The sequence below is a fragment of the Rhinopithecus bieti genome, unplaced genomic scaffold (assembly GCF_001698545.2).
Source record: "Rhinopithecus bieti isolate Rb0 unplaced genomic scaffold, ASM169854v2 scaffold_34281, whole genome shotgun sequence".
Lineage (NCBI taxonomy): Eukaryota > Metazoa > Chordata > Mammalia > Primates > Cercopithecidae > Rhinopithecus > Rhinopithecus bieti.
In genome coordinates, this window is record NW_016814762.1 from 1,634,082 (window position 1) to 1,647,175 (window position 13,094).

The 13,094-nt window shown below is 58.4% G+C and overlaps 2 protein-coding genes across 2 annotated transcripts; both read right to left on the reverse strand.

Moving 5' to 3' along the window:
- Positions 1-669: 669 nt before the first annotated feature.
- ELMO3 (engulfment and cell motility 3) lies at positions 670-5,509 on the reverse strand. Its single transcript, XM_017852343.1, is given in 21 exon segments — positions 670-1,034; positions 1,116-1,202; positions 1,290-1,372; positions 1,476-1,580; positions 1,684-1,796; positions 1,898-2,061; positions 2,155-2,291; positions 2,404-2,512; positions 2,610-2,711; positions 2,815-2,946; positions 3,045-3,167; positions 3,252-3,302; positions 3,400-3,478; positions 3,560-3,711; positions 3,817-3,916; positions 4,006-4,175; positions 4,384-4,434; positions 4,629-4,701; positions 4,792-4,832; positions 4,981-5,157; positions 5,160-5,509. Coding segments are annotated over 21 exon segments (2,598 nt in total). The 5' UTR covers positions 5,496-5,509; the 3' UTR covers positions 670-821.
- On the reverse strand, positions 5,483-12,272 carry E2F4 (E2F transcription factor 4). The gene is made up of 10 exons (XM_017852344.1): positions 12,040-12,272; positions 11,531-11,640; positions 11,231-11,392; positions 10,879-10,922; positions 9,921-9,982; positions 9,399-9,699; positions 8,378-8,602; positions 6,741-6,788; positions 6,476-6,520; positions 5,483-6,379 (listed from the first exon to the last, which is right to left on the reverse strand). Exons 1-10 carry the CDS (start codon positions 12,172-12,174, stop codon positions 6,264-6,266), a joined length of 1,248 nt encoding a protein of 415 aa, XP_017707833.1. The 5' UTR covers positions 12,175-12,272; the 3' UTR covers positions 5,483-6,263.
- Between the last annotated feature and the right edge of the window lie 822 nt (positions 12,273-13,094).

Here is a 13,094-nt window from a genome sequence, read left to right on the forward strand (position 1 = left end):
GGTTTCACCATATTGCCCAGGCTAGTCTTGAACTCCTAGCCTCAGGTGATCGGCCTGCCCCAGCATCCCACAGTGCTGGGATTATAGGCGTGAGCCAAGCCCGGCCCTGAGTTAGGTTTTAATCAGAATCCGGGGCTTCGTGCACAGAAGTGGCTCTTGTCAGAATCAGCCCACATCCTCCCACTGGCCTGGGGATCTTGAGCCTCCCCTTCTGCCTCTCTCCCTTCAGGCCTCTCACCAGAGACCTCCAAGTCCTACAAAGGACACCAGGCAGGGCCATGCAAGCTTGAGGACTGAGGTCAGACTGTCAGGAGCCTTCTGGAGATGGCTCCCAGACTATGCCCCTGTTAATGCTGTCCAGGAAGGCATCCATTTGGAGCAGTGCCTCCTGCCCTGCCACCTCTCCTGCAGCAGGCTGGCAGCCCAGCCTCTCCCTTGGCAGGTACCCCCAGACCACAGGCCAGCCCTCCCCGCAGGCCCAGCATGGAGGGAGGCTGAGGACTCATCTTGGAGAAGGGCAGCAGTCCCATCCTCTCCCCACCCACTTCAAAACACCAGCCCCTCAACCGTAGCTGTCAAAGTTTGTGGCCTGGCCTGATGCCCCATCTTATCTACCAGCTAAGTTTGAAGGCAGAAGGGGAAGACTGTCACTGTCACAGGCTCAGCCCACAAGGTTCAGAGCTGGCTCAACATATCCCAAAAGCCAAGCAGACTTTATTTCTGCAGCAATCTCTGCTGGCCAGGGTGCCTGCACTCCTCTACCCTCCATCCTTCATGGCTGCTGCAGTGGCCGCAGCTGTGGCCCGTGGCCAGCCACATTGTCAAGGTTCAGCGATGCTGCAGTCATAGCAGAAGTTGAAGTTGGTGGGGGGTGGGGGCACAGGGGGTGGCCGCTCAGGGATGGGCACGTTCTCCAGCTCCAGCAGACGCAGCTTGGTCTCCATGGTCAGCAGCTGCTCCAGGTCCAGCCGTGTCTGCTCGCTGCCCATGGGACTGCCCAGCAAGGCACTGAGCCCATCTGTCCACAGGTAGAACTGGGGGTGGCACAGAGCCATGAGGGTCTGCCCATCTGCCTCCCCTGCCCACCTGCTGACCTCAGCCTGGCAGACACTCACCTCCCGCTTGGAGGGGGCAATGAAGTTGAGGTACGCCTCCTCCTCCCCGCGGTCATAGCTGATCGAGAAGGCCAACTCATAGAGGTCCTGGGGAAGCAAGGGAGCAGGGACACTGAGCAGGGGACAGGGCAGGCAGAGGCGGACAGGAAGGAGCCCCTGGCCTGCTGTACCCACCTTGCTCTGCTTCCCGGAGCCCTTCTCCCGGACATGGGGGCAGTCCTTGCCTGTCAGGAGTGCCCTCATGTCGGCCACAGGGACTGCAGGAAGAAGGCTGGGCTCAGCACTGCGGCCCCGGCAGCCCCGGGGCCCAGGGCAGTCTGGGGAGAGCACGTGTCTGGCCCCCGCCCCTGCCCGCCTTACGTTGCTCGGGTAGACTCTCCAGGGTAGGCGGGCTGGCCCCCTCCTCCATGTCTCCGTACTGCAGCAGCTTGTGGTTGGGGGACAGGCAGCAGAACCACAGCTTGTCTGTGTGGAGAAAAGGAAGAGGGCCAGAGTGCTGAAAGGTGCTGACACCAAGCCAGGCGCCCTCTGCCTGCCCTCTGCCCCCCACCCATGCCCACTCAGAGACCCTGGCGCCGCCGGCTGCTGATCTTGCGGAAGAGCGTCCCCTCACAGAGGTGGAGCAAGCGCTGCTGGCGGATCAGGCCCATGAGCTCTGGCTTCAGCTTCTCCCGCAGCTCCCTGATAGAGGGGTGTCACTGAGCACATCTGACCGGGGGAGTAGCCCAGGGGGCACCAGGGAAGGTGGGGCTAGGACTGAGGATCCATCCCAGCAAACTCACAGTATAGGGGGAGCCAGTGTGCCCTCCTGGTGCAGCCGTTCGGTCTGCCGCAGCCGCAGCACCTCCCCGTAAGTGAGCGCATTCACCTTGGTTCGGAAGAGCTCCAGGGAGGTGGGCTTCAGGGCCAGAGTGCGGGCCAGCTGCTCCCGCACCACCTGCATGACCTGGGGCCGCCCAAGCTCAGCTCAGGGCCTGAGCTCTGTACCTAGATCAGCCCCCTGCCCTGGCCCAGGCCTCCCAGCTCCCACCCCACCCACCTTGTCGAAGTCCTCCTGTGTAGCCCGCATCTCCTTCCAGGTCTTATTCAACAGCTGGATACCCACACAGAAGAGCTCGTGGAAGCTCTGGTCTTGGCCGAAGAACATGGGCGAGAAGTCCTGGGCTGTCTCAGAGCCTGGAGCGGGGGGGCAGGAGGGGCTCAGGGAGAAAGTGCATGCAGCCCCTGGCCCTCTCTGCCCTTCCGTCCCCTGCTCTTGGCCATGCTGTGCCCAGTCCCGGCCACTCACAGGGCTCCCCAACGTGGAGCAGCTCACACAGCAGCACTGTCAGCTGGATACTGCCCCGGGCAAAGGGGCACTCGTGCTTGTCCTCGCGGCTGCTGTTCTCTAACACAAACTGGAGGGGGCAGAGAATGGAGCAAGGAGTCACGGCTAAGCCCATGGGGACCCTGCCTGGGGGATGCTGCCACCCCCCACCCTACCCTGTCACCAACCCGGCTGTACGCGCTGGGTGCATTTCTGGAGAAGTACAACATGTTGTCCAGGGCCAGTAGACCGGGGGGCACGCGCTCCAGGTCCTGCGCTGGGTTGCTGTTCTGGGGGAAGTGGGCACAGGCAGTTCAAGAAGGGTCATGGCCCCCTGGAACAACAACCCTGGGCTGAGGCAGGGTGGGGGAGTTGGGTAGGGGGGATACTCACAGAGAAGCCCAGTTTGCGGAACTCTCGGGCACAGAGGGAACGGCGACGGTCAGCACTCAGCCCAGTACCCGAGGACTCCCCCTCCACCTCGAAGGCAGCCTGGCGTAGGACTTGCAGCTGCTCCCGCTGCTCCTGGGGTCAGTGTTGGGTGGCAGGGGAGGGGATCAATATTATAGATTCAAGGCCAAACTCCAAGCCACCCCCGCCTTGTCCCCACTAAAGACACACACCTGGCTGTAGGGGTCCAGGGGCGTCCGCATACGCGGCTCCAGCAGCCCCAGCATGAGGGCCTGCAGTACATACAGGTGATGAGCCATCTCGTCGCCCATTGGTGCTGCACTGTGGATGATGTTCTGCAGGACAGCCAGACCCAGGTTTGAGCAAGGGCTCACTGGGAGGGAGGAGCAGAGAGGTCCCCCTGGCCCACCACCTCCTACCTTATAGATGAACTGGCGAAGGTTCCTCTGCCAGAGATAGTCAAGCATGTGCTGAGGGGTACAAAAAAAGGGGCTTAGATTATTTCGCCCTAGGGTGGGGCAGTGCCCACCGGATGCTGTCCATATCCAGCCACTGATCGACACTAACCTTGCGTTCTACAGGGCTGGCCCCCTGCAGCAAGGCTGTCAGCAGGGCCATGGCCTTGGTTTGCAGCTGCTGGTTCATCCTATGGCAAAAAGAGGGCCCAGTGGAACATTCAGGCTCCAGCCCTGCTCCCCACATCTGGACCCCAGCCCCAGAGGCTTACACCTGTAGGTGCACCAGCAGCCTATCCAAGGGCACCTCGCTCTTGACCAGCTGGCCCAGAGCTGGGCTGCTCAAGGTCACACTCTCCAGCAGCCCAAGGGCTAGGGGTGGCACGGAGGCGTCCATGAGGTTCATGTTCACATAGCACACCACCTGTAAGGGGCGAGGGTGTCACCACTTCACCCCCATGGAACTCGGGTCTATCACTGCCCCACTGCTCCACTGCCCCCACCCGCTGCCCTAGGAAAGCCCACCCACCTTCCTCACAAAGGGGATGCTCAGTGTCTCCCAGGACACCACGCCATGCTCCATGAGCTCCAAGAAGGCCCTCAGGCTGAGGGCCAGCACCTCTCCTAGGCTGGAGGGGGGACATCTGGGGCTGAGCAGGACCAGATCAGGACCAGAAAGCCCCACCATCTCCCCCAGCCCACACATCCCTGTGCTCACTCATCCCCATCCTCAATGATGGTGCCTAGTCTCTGGAGCCCATTACGGCTGATGACCTCCCTGGCAAAGGTCATGTCCGAGGCCAGAGGGACGAGGTGCCTCAGGGCTTCCCGGCGCCCTTCACGACTGTCACTCTGCAGCCCACCCAAGAGCTGCTCAGCCTCAAGGTCCTGGCAGGAACGAAGCAGGAACAGAGGTCAAGAGGTTGGGCACAGTAAGGGTGGGACCTGGAAGTGTGCGGACCCGGGTGTCAACTAGGTGGCTCAAGGCAGGTCTGGGGCGGCGGCCTCCGGGGTAGGGGCCTCCGGACCTGGGGCAAAGGGGCAGGGATGGGGTAGGCGGGCAGGGATGGGGTAGGCGGGCCGGGAGGGGCATTACTGGGGCCGTGCTGAGGCATAGGATGCTGCCATTCTTGATCTCCGCGCGGTTCTGGAGAAGACAGCAGAAAGGGCAGCGAGGTCAGGGAGGGCACCAAGGACTGATCAGCTGGGGTGTAGGTGAGGGCAGCTGGGGGTCAGTAAAATATCGCGCTCCAGTAGTGGGATGAAGAGCCAGAGATACCGGGGCCAGGTGGGTTAGCGGGGTCGGAAGGCGGAGGGTGGGAGTGGGGAGAGGGTACTCACATTCTCAGTGATGTATCTCCTATGCCCATCCGCAAACTGCAGGGCGTAGCGCTCAGAGTGCGTCAGGCTCCACCTGCGGGGCACGAGGCTCAGCGAGGCCGGCAGGGGGAGCCGCCCCTCCTGCCCTCCCGCCCTCCAGAGGCCCTGGCCCGGCAGCACTCACACGTCGCACACCTCCTTCAGCACAGCGGCCAGGGGCTTCGCCTGCAAGTGGAGCGGTCATTCTCGCGGCTGGGGCAGGGAGGGATGGGGAGGAGCCTGGGGGGAGGGGTGGGGCGGGCTGCCCCGAGGGCCAGGGGGCTACCGGGAGGTGGGGCCGCGGGGCAGATGGAGGCGGGACCAGCCAGGTGACCTGGTCCAGCTGGATGAGCTGCGGGATGGCGTCACGCATCTGGATGGCAATCTTCACCACGTTCCGCGGAGGCGTCATGGTCCAGCCGGGGTGTGGGCACCTGCACTTTTCGGAGACGGTGCACCTGCGGCCAAGGGCGCACCTGGCCTGGGGCCCCTGGGGACGAGGAGGTCCTCCCTCTTTCCAAGACCTGACCTCGGTGTCCCGCACTCGCGGCCCAGACTGAGGCTCCTGGCCATGCAATGCGGCCTTCCCAAGAGAGCCGAGGTTAGTTCCGGGTTGGAGTCCGGGGATAGGAAGGTAGGACGGCTCCGCCTGCCCCGCCCCGCCTGCCCCGCCCAGCCGAGGCGGCCCCGCCCCACACCTACGTGCAGCAGGTGGGGGCGGGGAGGGCAGGCTGCCGGAGGCCGCCCCACCCCCGGTTCCAGCAAGGTGACCCACCCAGTCACACTGCCAATCCAGCACAGTCCCAAGGAGTGTCCCGAAAGAACCACATCAGAGCTAGCCTTAGGCATGGTTTTTATTCACTTGGACACTGTACAAATATTACAATTTCCTTTTGCTGCAAAAAGTATAAAAATAATCTTTATATAGGAATCCATTCGTTACTGTAAATCTTTCTAAATCTCTGCAAATGGCTCTAAATGAGGGTAAATGAATAAGCAGAAATGAAGAGAGGGTATGGGGCAGCAGGAGGTGGGGCCAATCCTCAGGGCTGGACCACCCAGAGTCCTCCTGAGACCTCTGTTCCTTCTTGGTAGCCACCCCCACCACCTGCAGGTTCTAGGGCTAAAGGCCCAGCAGAAGGGGGCACATGAGAGGGCCAGGAGGAGCTGGAGGGTCAGGGGTGGGGACAGCGAAGGAAGCTAGGGGTGGTGCTGGCACGTGCCCAGTTCCACGCCACCCTTCACTCCTAGGGGAAGTAGCTGGCAGGAGCAAGACAGTGAGGCTGGACAAGCTGCCCTATGGGGGGGCGATGGCAGCTCCTCGGTTCTATGCCACTGGGTGGCAGCCGAGCCTAGGCTGGGGAAGGCCGCAGAAAGGCAGAAGCAAACACTTTGGCTCCACGGTGATGGGGGCTGAGTCCCGTTCCCCTGCTCTGCGAGCACAGAAGTGCCAGCACAGGAGCCGGAGCTGTGGCCAGAACTGTGTGGTGAGGGGAGGCTGGAGAAGCCAGGCGTCTGTGGCTCTCAAGCTGTGTAGGGGTCGGATGGGGGAGGTCCCCAGGCAACCCCCAGGTCAGACAGTCTGGGTCCCAGCCACACAGGGCATGTCCCTGTCAGTCAGAGGTTGAGAACAGGCACATCAAAGAGGTCACAGACACCTTCACTCTCGTCCAGGTTGTAGATATAATCGTGGTCTCCGGGGGGTGGAGAAAGACGGAGCAGCGGGGCAAACACTGCAGAAAGCACTAGTCTCAGGCCCTGGGCCAGGGCTCCCCTAGCAGCAGCCCAACCCCTGCCCACAACCACTCCCACCTTCCAGGACCACCCACCTTCTGAGGACATCAACTCCTCCAGCAGCTCCGAGCTCATGCACTCTGGGAATGGAGGGAGTTCAGTTACTAACATTCCAGCTCCCAACTCTCCACCTACCAAAGCCCAGGAAAGGGAACCCCACCTGCCCATCAGGAACTTCACCCTTTGCCCCAGTTACCATAAGCGCCACCACAAGGTTCTCAAAAGGGCAAGAAAACAGCCGTAGGACCCAATGAGCTGTGTCCCTTACCCCTACCCCCAGGGAGGAATGCAGCAGCCTACCTCGTGTGGGATCAAAGATTTCTGACAGCTCTTTGGGGAGTTCCAAAACTGAAAAACAAGAAAGCCATGCTCAGGACACAGAGGTCCAGCCTGGCACCACTACAGCCCTCTGGCTTCCTCGGATCCTGTACCACCCACCCTGAGGCTCCACACAGCTGAGGAGATCTAGTAGGCCCTGTCTAGGCCAAGCTGGCACTGTCTGTTGGCCTCACTTGCTAAACCTGAATTCCTCAGTGCTGAACCCAGGGCACCAAAGGCCCACTGCAAGTGATTGGTACAGCTTTTCTAACTCAGAAAGGTCACAGAAGCGTCTTTCTGGGCTCAGCATGCACCCCGTCTGATGGAAGGTACCCCATCTGTCCCACCCTTGCTGAGCACCTGCTTCGTGCAAGACTCAGAGACTAGACCCTGGGTCAGGTCACCAGGCAGAGGTGGTGGCGCTACAGGGTGATGACTCCACTACAAACCTCTGGCCAGGAGGACACAAGGGAAGCAGAAGAAAATGCAACCAGAGAGGACCATGAGGGATTTCACATGCCAGGCTCAGGAGTTCAGATCTTATCTGGTGGCCCTCAGGGAGTCATTAAAAGTACTTTTGCAAACAGAGAAATGCCACATTTTTCTGTCAGGCCTGTATTTCAGAAAGATTAGTCTGTCAGTCAGGGTAAAGAGAAAGATGCTGAAGAATCCAGGACAGAGGTGGCCAGGGGTCATCCTGAGTGCTGACGATACCAGAGGATAGGAGGGCACATCTGGGACAGACCTCACTTAGCTGGCATGGGGTGGGCAGCAGAAGGAGGAGGGAGAAGGAGCTGGAACTAGAGTGAGAGCCAAGGATCAGGCCTGGATAAATAGGGCCGATGGTAGGGTGTGCAGAGGTGGAAAGCAAGCTTCCGGGAGGAATTAAGTTCAGTCGAGGACACACAGGAATAAAGTGTCCACTGGATGTACACAGGATGGCAGGTGGACACCAAAGTGCGTATCGGGTAAAGATCTAGGCCAGGCGGAGGCTGGGGATTCGTTCACCCAGAGCTACAGCCCTCTCCAGGAGTGGAACGGGACAGAGCCCTCAAAAACAGCAATGTTTAAGGACACGCCAGGGAGAGTTCAAGAAGCCAGTGAGACAAGAGAGCCAAGAGCTGGCATAATTATGCCAAAGGAGGAAAGAATATTGACATGGACCAAGAGAGCACCAGCAAAACAGGCTGGAGGCTGCTAGGCTTGGCAGGCCTTTGGTAGCTTCTCAAGAGTGACAGTGCTGTAACATTGGGGCTGGGGGAGTGACTGCTGCAACCTGAAAGGTGACTAGGAGACCAAAGAGTGGAGATTACTTTTTCAAGGAGTCCAGACAGAAAGGAGACAGAGAAGATGAGAAAGAGTGATACAGAGAAGTGTCAATTAGTGAGGCGGTACTCCAATGGGTGGCAGGAAAGGGCTTGAGAGAGGGCAGGGAGTTCTGTGTTAGCCTAGGATGGGATACTAGAGGGGGCTCCAGCACTGACCCAGAGGTGCTGGCAGAGAGCTCTCGTATCCGACAGGGTTGACGGGAGAGCTGGGTTCCATCCCCAATTGTTTCTGACCTAGGACTGGACTGAGGCTAGACTTTCTCTCTCTGCCCCTAGGGAGCAGGTACTCACCACCTGTGGGGTCTGCCTTGATGGGCTCAAAGGAGGTAGAAGGGTTGGGTCCAGATGAACTGCTGCTGTTACTACTGCTACTGCTGCTGCTGCTGCTGCTGCTGCTGCTGCTGCTGTCCAGCAGGGCAGAAGACTGCAGTGGCCGGGTGTCCAGTGCTGTTGGGCCCAGTGGGAGTGAACTGAGCTCACCACTGTCCTTGCTATCAGTTCCAGGGCCGCCACTCACTGCAATGATAGCCCCAAACCCAGTCACACAAGGTCAAGAAGAGGTTGTTAAACCTGGCTGTGCTGGAACCCAGACCCAGGAGGACCCAAGCCTAGTTCCCAGACCCAAGGAGAATTAGACATTGCCAGTCACCCCAGAGGAAGTAACCTAAAATTTGTCACTACAGGAGATAGACAGGAACATAAGACCTACAGAAAGAGACTCGTGGTCAACATGTCTGCTGTGGCCGTACTTCAAGACGGGCTACCAGGGCAATTGAGACACCACTGGATGTGGATCTGGGGGAGAAAACTGCCACCAGCAATGTCTCTTCCTATTAAAAAGGGCCCATTCAGGCGGGCATGGTGGTTCAAGCCTGTAATCCCAGCATTTTGGGAGGCCGAGGCAGGCGGATCATTTGAGGTCAGGAGTTTGAAACCAGCCTGGCCAACATGGTGAAACCCCGTCTCCACTAAAAGTACAAGAATTAGCTAGTTGCGTGTGGTGGTGGGTGCCTGTAATCCCAGCTACTCGGGAGGCTAAGACAGGAAAATTTCTTGAGCTTGGGAGGTGGAGGTTGCAGTGAGCCAAGATTGTGCCATTGCACACTCCAGCCTGGGGGACACAGTGAGACACCGTCTCAATTTAAAAAAAAAAAAAGGCTCATTCATTACCATAGCAAGGGAAGGCTAGGTGGAGGTCAGGAAAAGGACAATCCCCATCTTGAAGGGTCTCTTCCAACTCTTGAGTGTGGTGTTTCACAACACAGAGATACTGCCTCTTGGGCCTCTGTCACAAGCTCCCATGATGCCTCACCTGTGATCTCAGCTGCTGGGCCAGCCATTCCCTGGACTTCTGCACTGCCAGGGACAGGAGTGGGAGTGAGCTGAGGACTATTTGGACGTGAGGCTTCCTGGGGTTGGGACTGGGCTAGGGCAAGCTTCGGCAGAGGTGGAGGCGTGGAAACAACAGGTGGGTTCTGGAGCAGATCTTCAGGTGGTGGCACAGGCACAGCCACAGGGGGTGAGCTCCATGCCTCCTTGTTCACCAGCAGAACCTCAATGGGACCACTCACACTCTTCAGGTGAATCTGGTACTTCTTCTGCCCATTGAGACCCTAGAGATGGGTGGTAAGGGATGGGAGATGGGTAGAATTAGAAGCAGGCTTGGCTCCTGCCCGATTCAGTCAGGACCAGTGTCCTCTCCCACCCAGGATGCCCATCCCCCTAGATAACCCCAAACTCCAGGCCTCCCCTACCTGCCCCACCCGGGACTTATCAGGCTCCACAGCCAGCACCCGCCCTCAGCTGACCCCGCCTGCCTAGGCTAAGCACCCACCTCTGGGATGGGCACCTCCAGGCTGGTGCCTGATGGGGCCCGGATGGCCAAGAGGGTATCTCCTAGAATGACACGGAGAATGGGTCAGAGCCCATGGGCTCAATCTGAGCTGGGAACAGAGGTGGCTGTCTTTTGGAGCAAGGCAGGAGATCATGGTCTCTGAGGGACTAGACAGTGGACCTCACCCATCCCCCACAGTGACCGGGCAGAGCTAAAGCTCTTCTCTTCCTGAGAGCCCAGAGTCAGTAACCAGGAAATCTGGGTTCAAGTATGTGGAATCAAAGATCACTGGCCACAGGCACCTCACTCCTCCACCGATGGCTGTTCCCTAGGTGAAAGTGTTCTAGCCAAGGCCAACATCCCTTTCCCATGACCAGTCAGGAGGATACAAGATGGAGAAGAAACACATCAGCGGGGCACAGTGGCTCACACTTATAATTCCAGCACTTTAGGGGATTGAGGGGGGAAGACAGCTTGAGCTCAGGAGTTCAAGACCAGCCTGGGCAACATAGCAAGACCCTCTTTTTTTTTTTAAAAAAAAAAAAAAAAAAAAAAAAGGAACATATCCTGCATTCACAATGCAACTAAACTAACAAGTTGGAAGTGGGCACCCCCATGCCCTGCATGTAAGAGCCTTCACACAAGCAAATACACACATATCCTCTTTCCCTCTCTCCCCCTTGTACCTCTATCATACCCAAGAAGCCAAATCCAGGAAACAGTACAGTTGGGAACACACCCAGGAACCCACTCCAGAATTCCTGTACCCTCTTGGTATAGCTGACCTCCACAGGGTCCCAGTGACACTCAGACAGAAGACTTACCCTGCCTCGTTCCTCTCTGAGCAGGTCCCAGAAACCCTCTTAAGAGACGGAACTCTCCTGAGACACTGAGCCCAGTGCTCAGGGATTTGGCTGAGCCCAGCCCACCCCCTCATCCCTACCCAGGCTCTGCTCACCAGCAAAGCATCTGCAGATGTCCTCATGAGTGACGTAGGCCAAAGTGTGAGGGTTAAGGAGAATGGCCGATACCCTATGGTGACAGACGGCAGACTACAGAAAAGACCCAATTCTTTAGCCAAGGTCTGACACACAGGCTCCTCAGAGAAAGTTCTGGGGACTCAGGTCCACTGGGGGAGGGATCATAGGCTAAGACTGGAAGGGGAGGGGCTCTGAGGAGGGAGCCTGAGGCTGGGCCATGGCCAGGGGCTACAAGACAAGCTCCCAAGAGGAACAGGGAGCTTGCCCAGGGCAAGCTGAACCAGAGGGCCCCTTGCCCACTCCCCCCAGCAGGGACCGCCAGGAGGATATCAGCTGTTCTGCACGTCCTCTGTGACGTTCCGGATGCTCTGCTGCACCCACACCTTGTGCTGGTCTAGTTCTTGCTCCCGCTGCTGCAGCTCCTCGATCTCTGCCTTGAGCTCAATCAGCTTGTCGGCAATCTCCCGGGTATTGCAGCCAGGCCCCACACCCCTGAGCCCAGGGAGTGGGGCTGAGAGGGACTGCTGAGAACTCTGGGTCCCACGGCCCCTGCCTTCTTTGGCACCCTCCACCCCACACCCGACACTTCTGGGTGGGAGACTCTACTACCCTCCCACTATCCCCACTCACTTCCACTGGATGCTGTTCTTGGACTTTTTCTCGATCAGCCCGATACCTTCCAAAACATTGGTAATGTCGTAAATCCGCCGCTTCTGGCGTACAGCTAGGGTGTCAGCTGCCTGGCAGACAGAGTGGAGAATGCTCAGCCCCACTCTCGGGTGTACCCCCAGCCACCCTGAGACGTGGTCTGGGAAGGGAGTAACCTGGATTCCAACCCTGCAGTGCCTGCCAGGCGCTACTGCAGCTCAGGACCGCAGCTCTGTCCCATGGGCAGCTCTTCTCCTCGCCAGCCAGGAAGGGCCACGAGGACGAACACCGGGAGCCCTGAGCCTGGCCCATAGCTGTAGCTCAATGGCCTCGGCCAAATGAATGAAACATTCCCCGGCTTCTCTCCTGTGAGAAAGCACACGACGGCGGCCGGCTCTCGGAGGACCCAGCTGGGCCGCCCCCGGGGTTCCCGCTACCGGCCCAGGCCTGGTCCACCATCCTCCCTTGTCGCCCCTTAGCCCGGGCCGCACCAGCTTGAGGTCAAGCACGCCGTCCTTGGCCTCCTGCAGAAGCGACACGAACTTGGTGGTGAGTAGTCCCAGGCTCTTTTCGTGCCGGCTTGGAGTGCCCGGGGGCGGCGGCGCCTGCGGCCCGGCCTCCGCCATCGCGTCCGCCCGCCGCCTCCCCTCAGCCAGGCCAGGCCAGGCCGGCGCCGCCGCCACTTCCGCTTCCGTTCCTGGCCGCCCGGCAGCCGGAGCCAGCGTTGCTGCTTCCGCTTCCGCCCCGTGCGTCTTCCAGGGAACGCGGCGCTATTGCTGTCTGTGGGTGCAACCGCAAAACTTCAGGGACCATTAGCAAATGTCCAGCCGCCGAATAAGACGAAAACTACCTGGGTAGACCGGGAATTGGGATGAAGTTAGGGAGGAATGAGGAGGGCGTCAGTGGGCAGCCCTGGCAGCGGAGAAAGGGACGCCATCGGAACTTTCCTTGCCAATCTGCCCCAACATCACTAACTCTGCCCAGTCCCCATGTCGGGAGAGGGGACCACACTACCTGACTAATCCAATCTGTTCCCTCAAACCTGTTCCTTTTTAATTTTTTTCTCTTTATTTATTCTTTTATATATTTCAAACTCATTTTACTGCCACATCAAACCTGTTCCTAAAGGTTGCCCTACTGTCTTGGGGTCACCCCATCTATTTCTGTCCCTCACTTCCTGCCAAACAGCAAGCACTAACTATATCTACCTTGTCCACCTCTCTCCATCCATGGTCCTAGCCTCATCTTTCGCTCATCTTGTCCTCCCACTACAGTGCTCAGAGACTATGGGGTTATATACACTTCAGCCAATGCAAACGTATTTACCTATGTGTATATATCAGTAAAGCACTCAGAGTCATTCCTGCCATGTAGGAAAGTTTGCTAGGGTTTTTTGTTACTTTTAACATTGTTACTATTTATTTTTGTTTCTTTTAGGTCAGGTTCTATGGGAAATGGGATTGGAGACAGGGTTTTGCAGCAAGTTTGTTGGGGATCCACACTTCTTTTTTTTTTTTTTTTTTTTTTTTTTTTTTTTAAAGGGGCC

Excerpts from the sequence above, each read along its gene's own strand:
- E2F4 (XM_017852344.1), bottom strand. The coding sequence starts at position 12,174 with ATGGCGGAGGCCGGGCCGCAGGCGCCGCCGCCCCCGGGCACTCCAAGC. Across the intron at positions 9,983-10,878 it reads CATCTGCAGATGCTTTGCTG|GAGATACCCTCTTGGCCATC; the intron begins GTGAGCAGAGCC and ends GTGTCATTCTAG. Across the intron at positions 6,380-6,475 it reads GGAGTTGATGTCCTCAGAAG|TGTTTGCCCCGCTGCTCCGT; the intron begins GTGGGTGGTCCT and ends TGCTTTCTGCAG.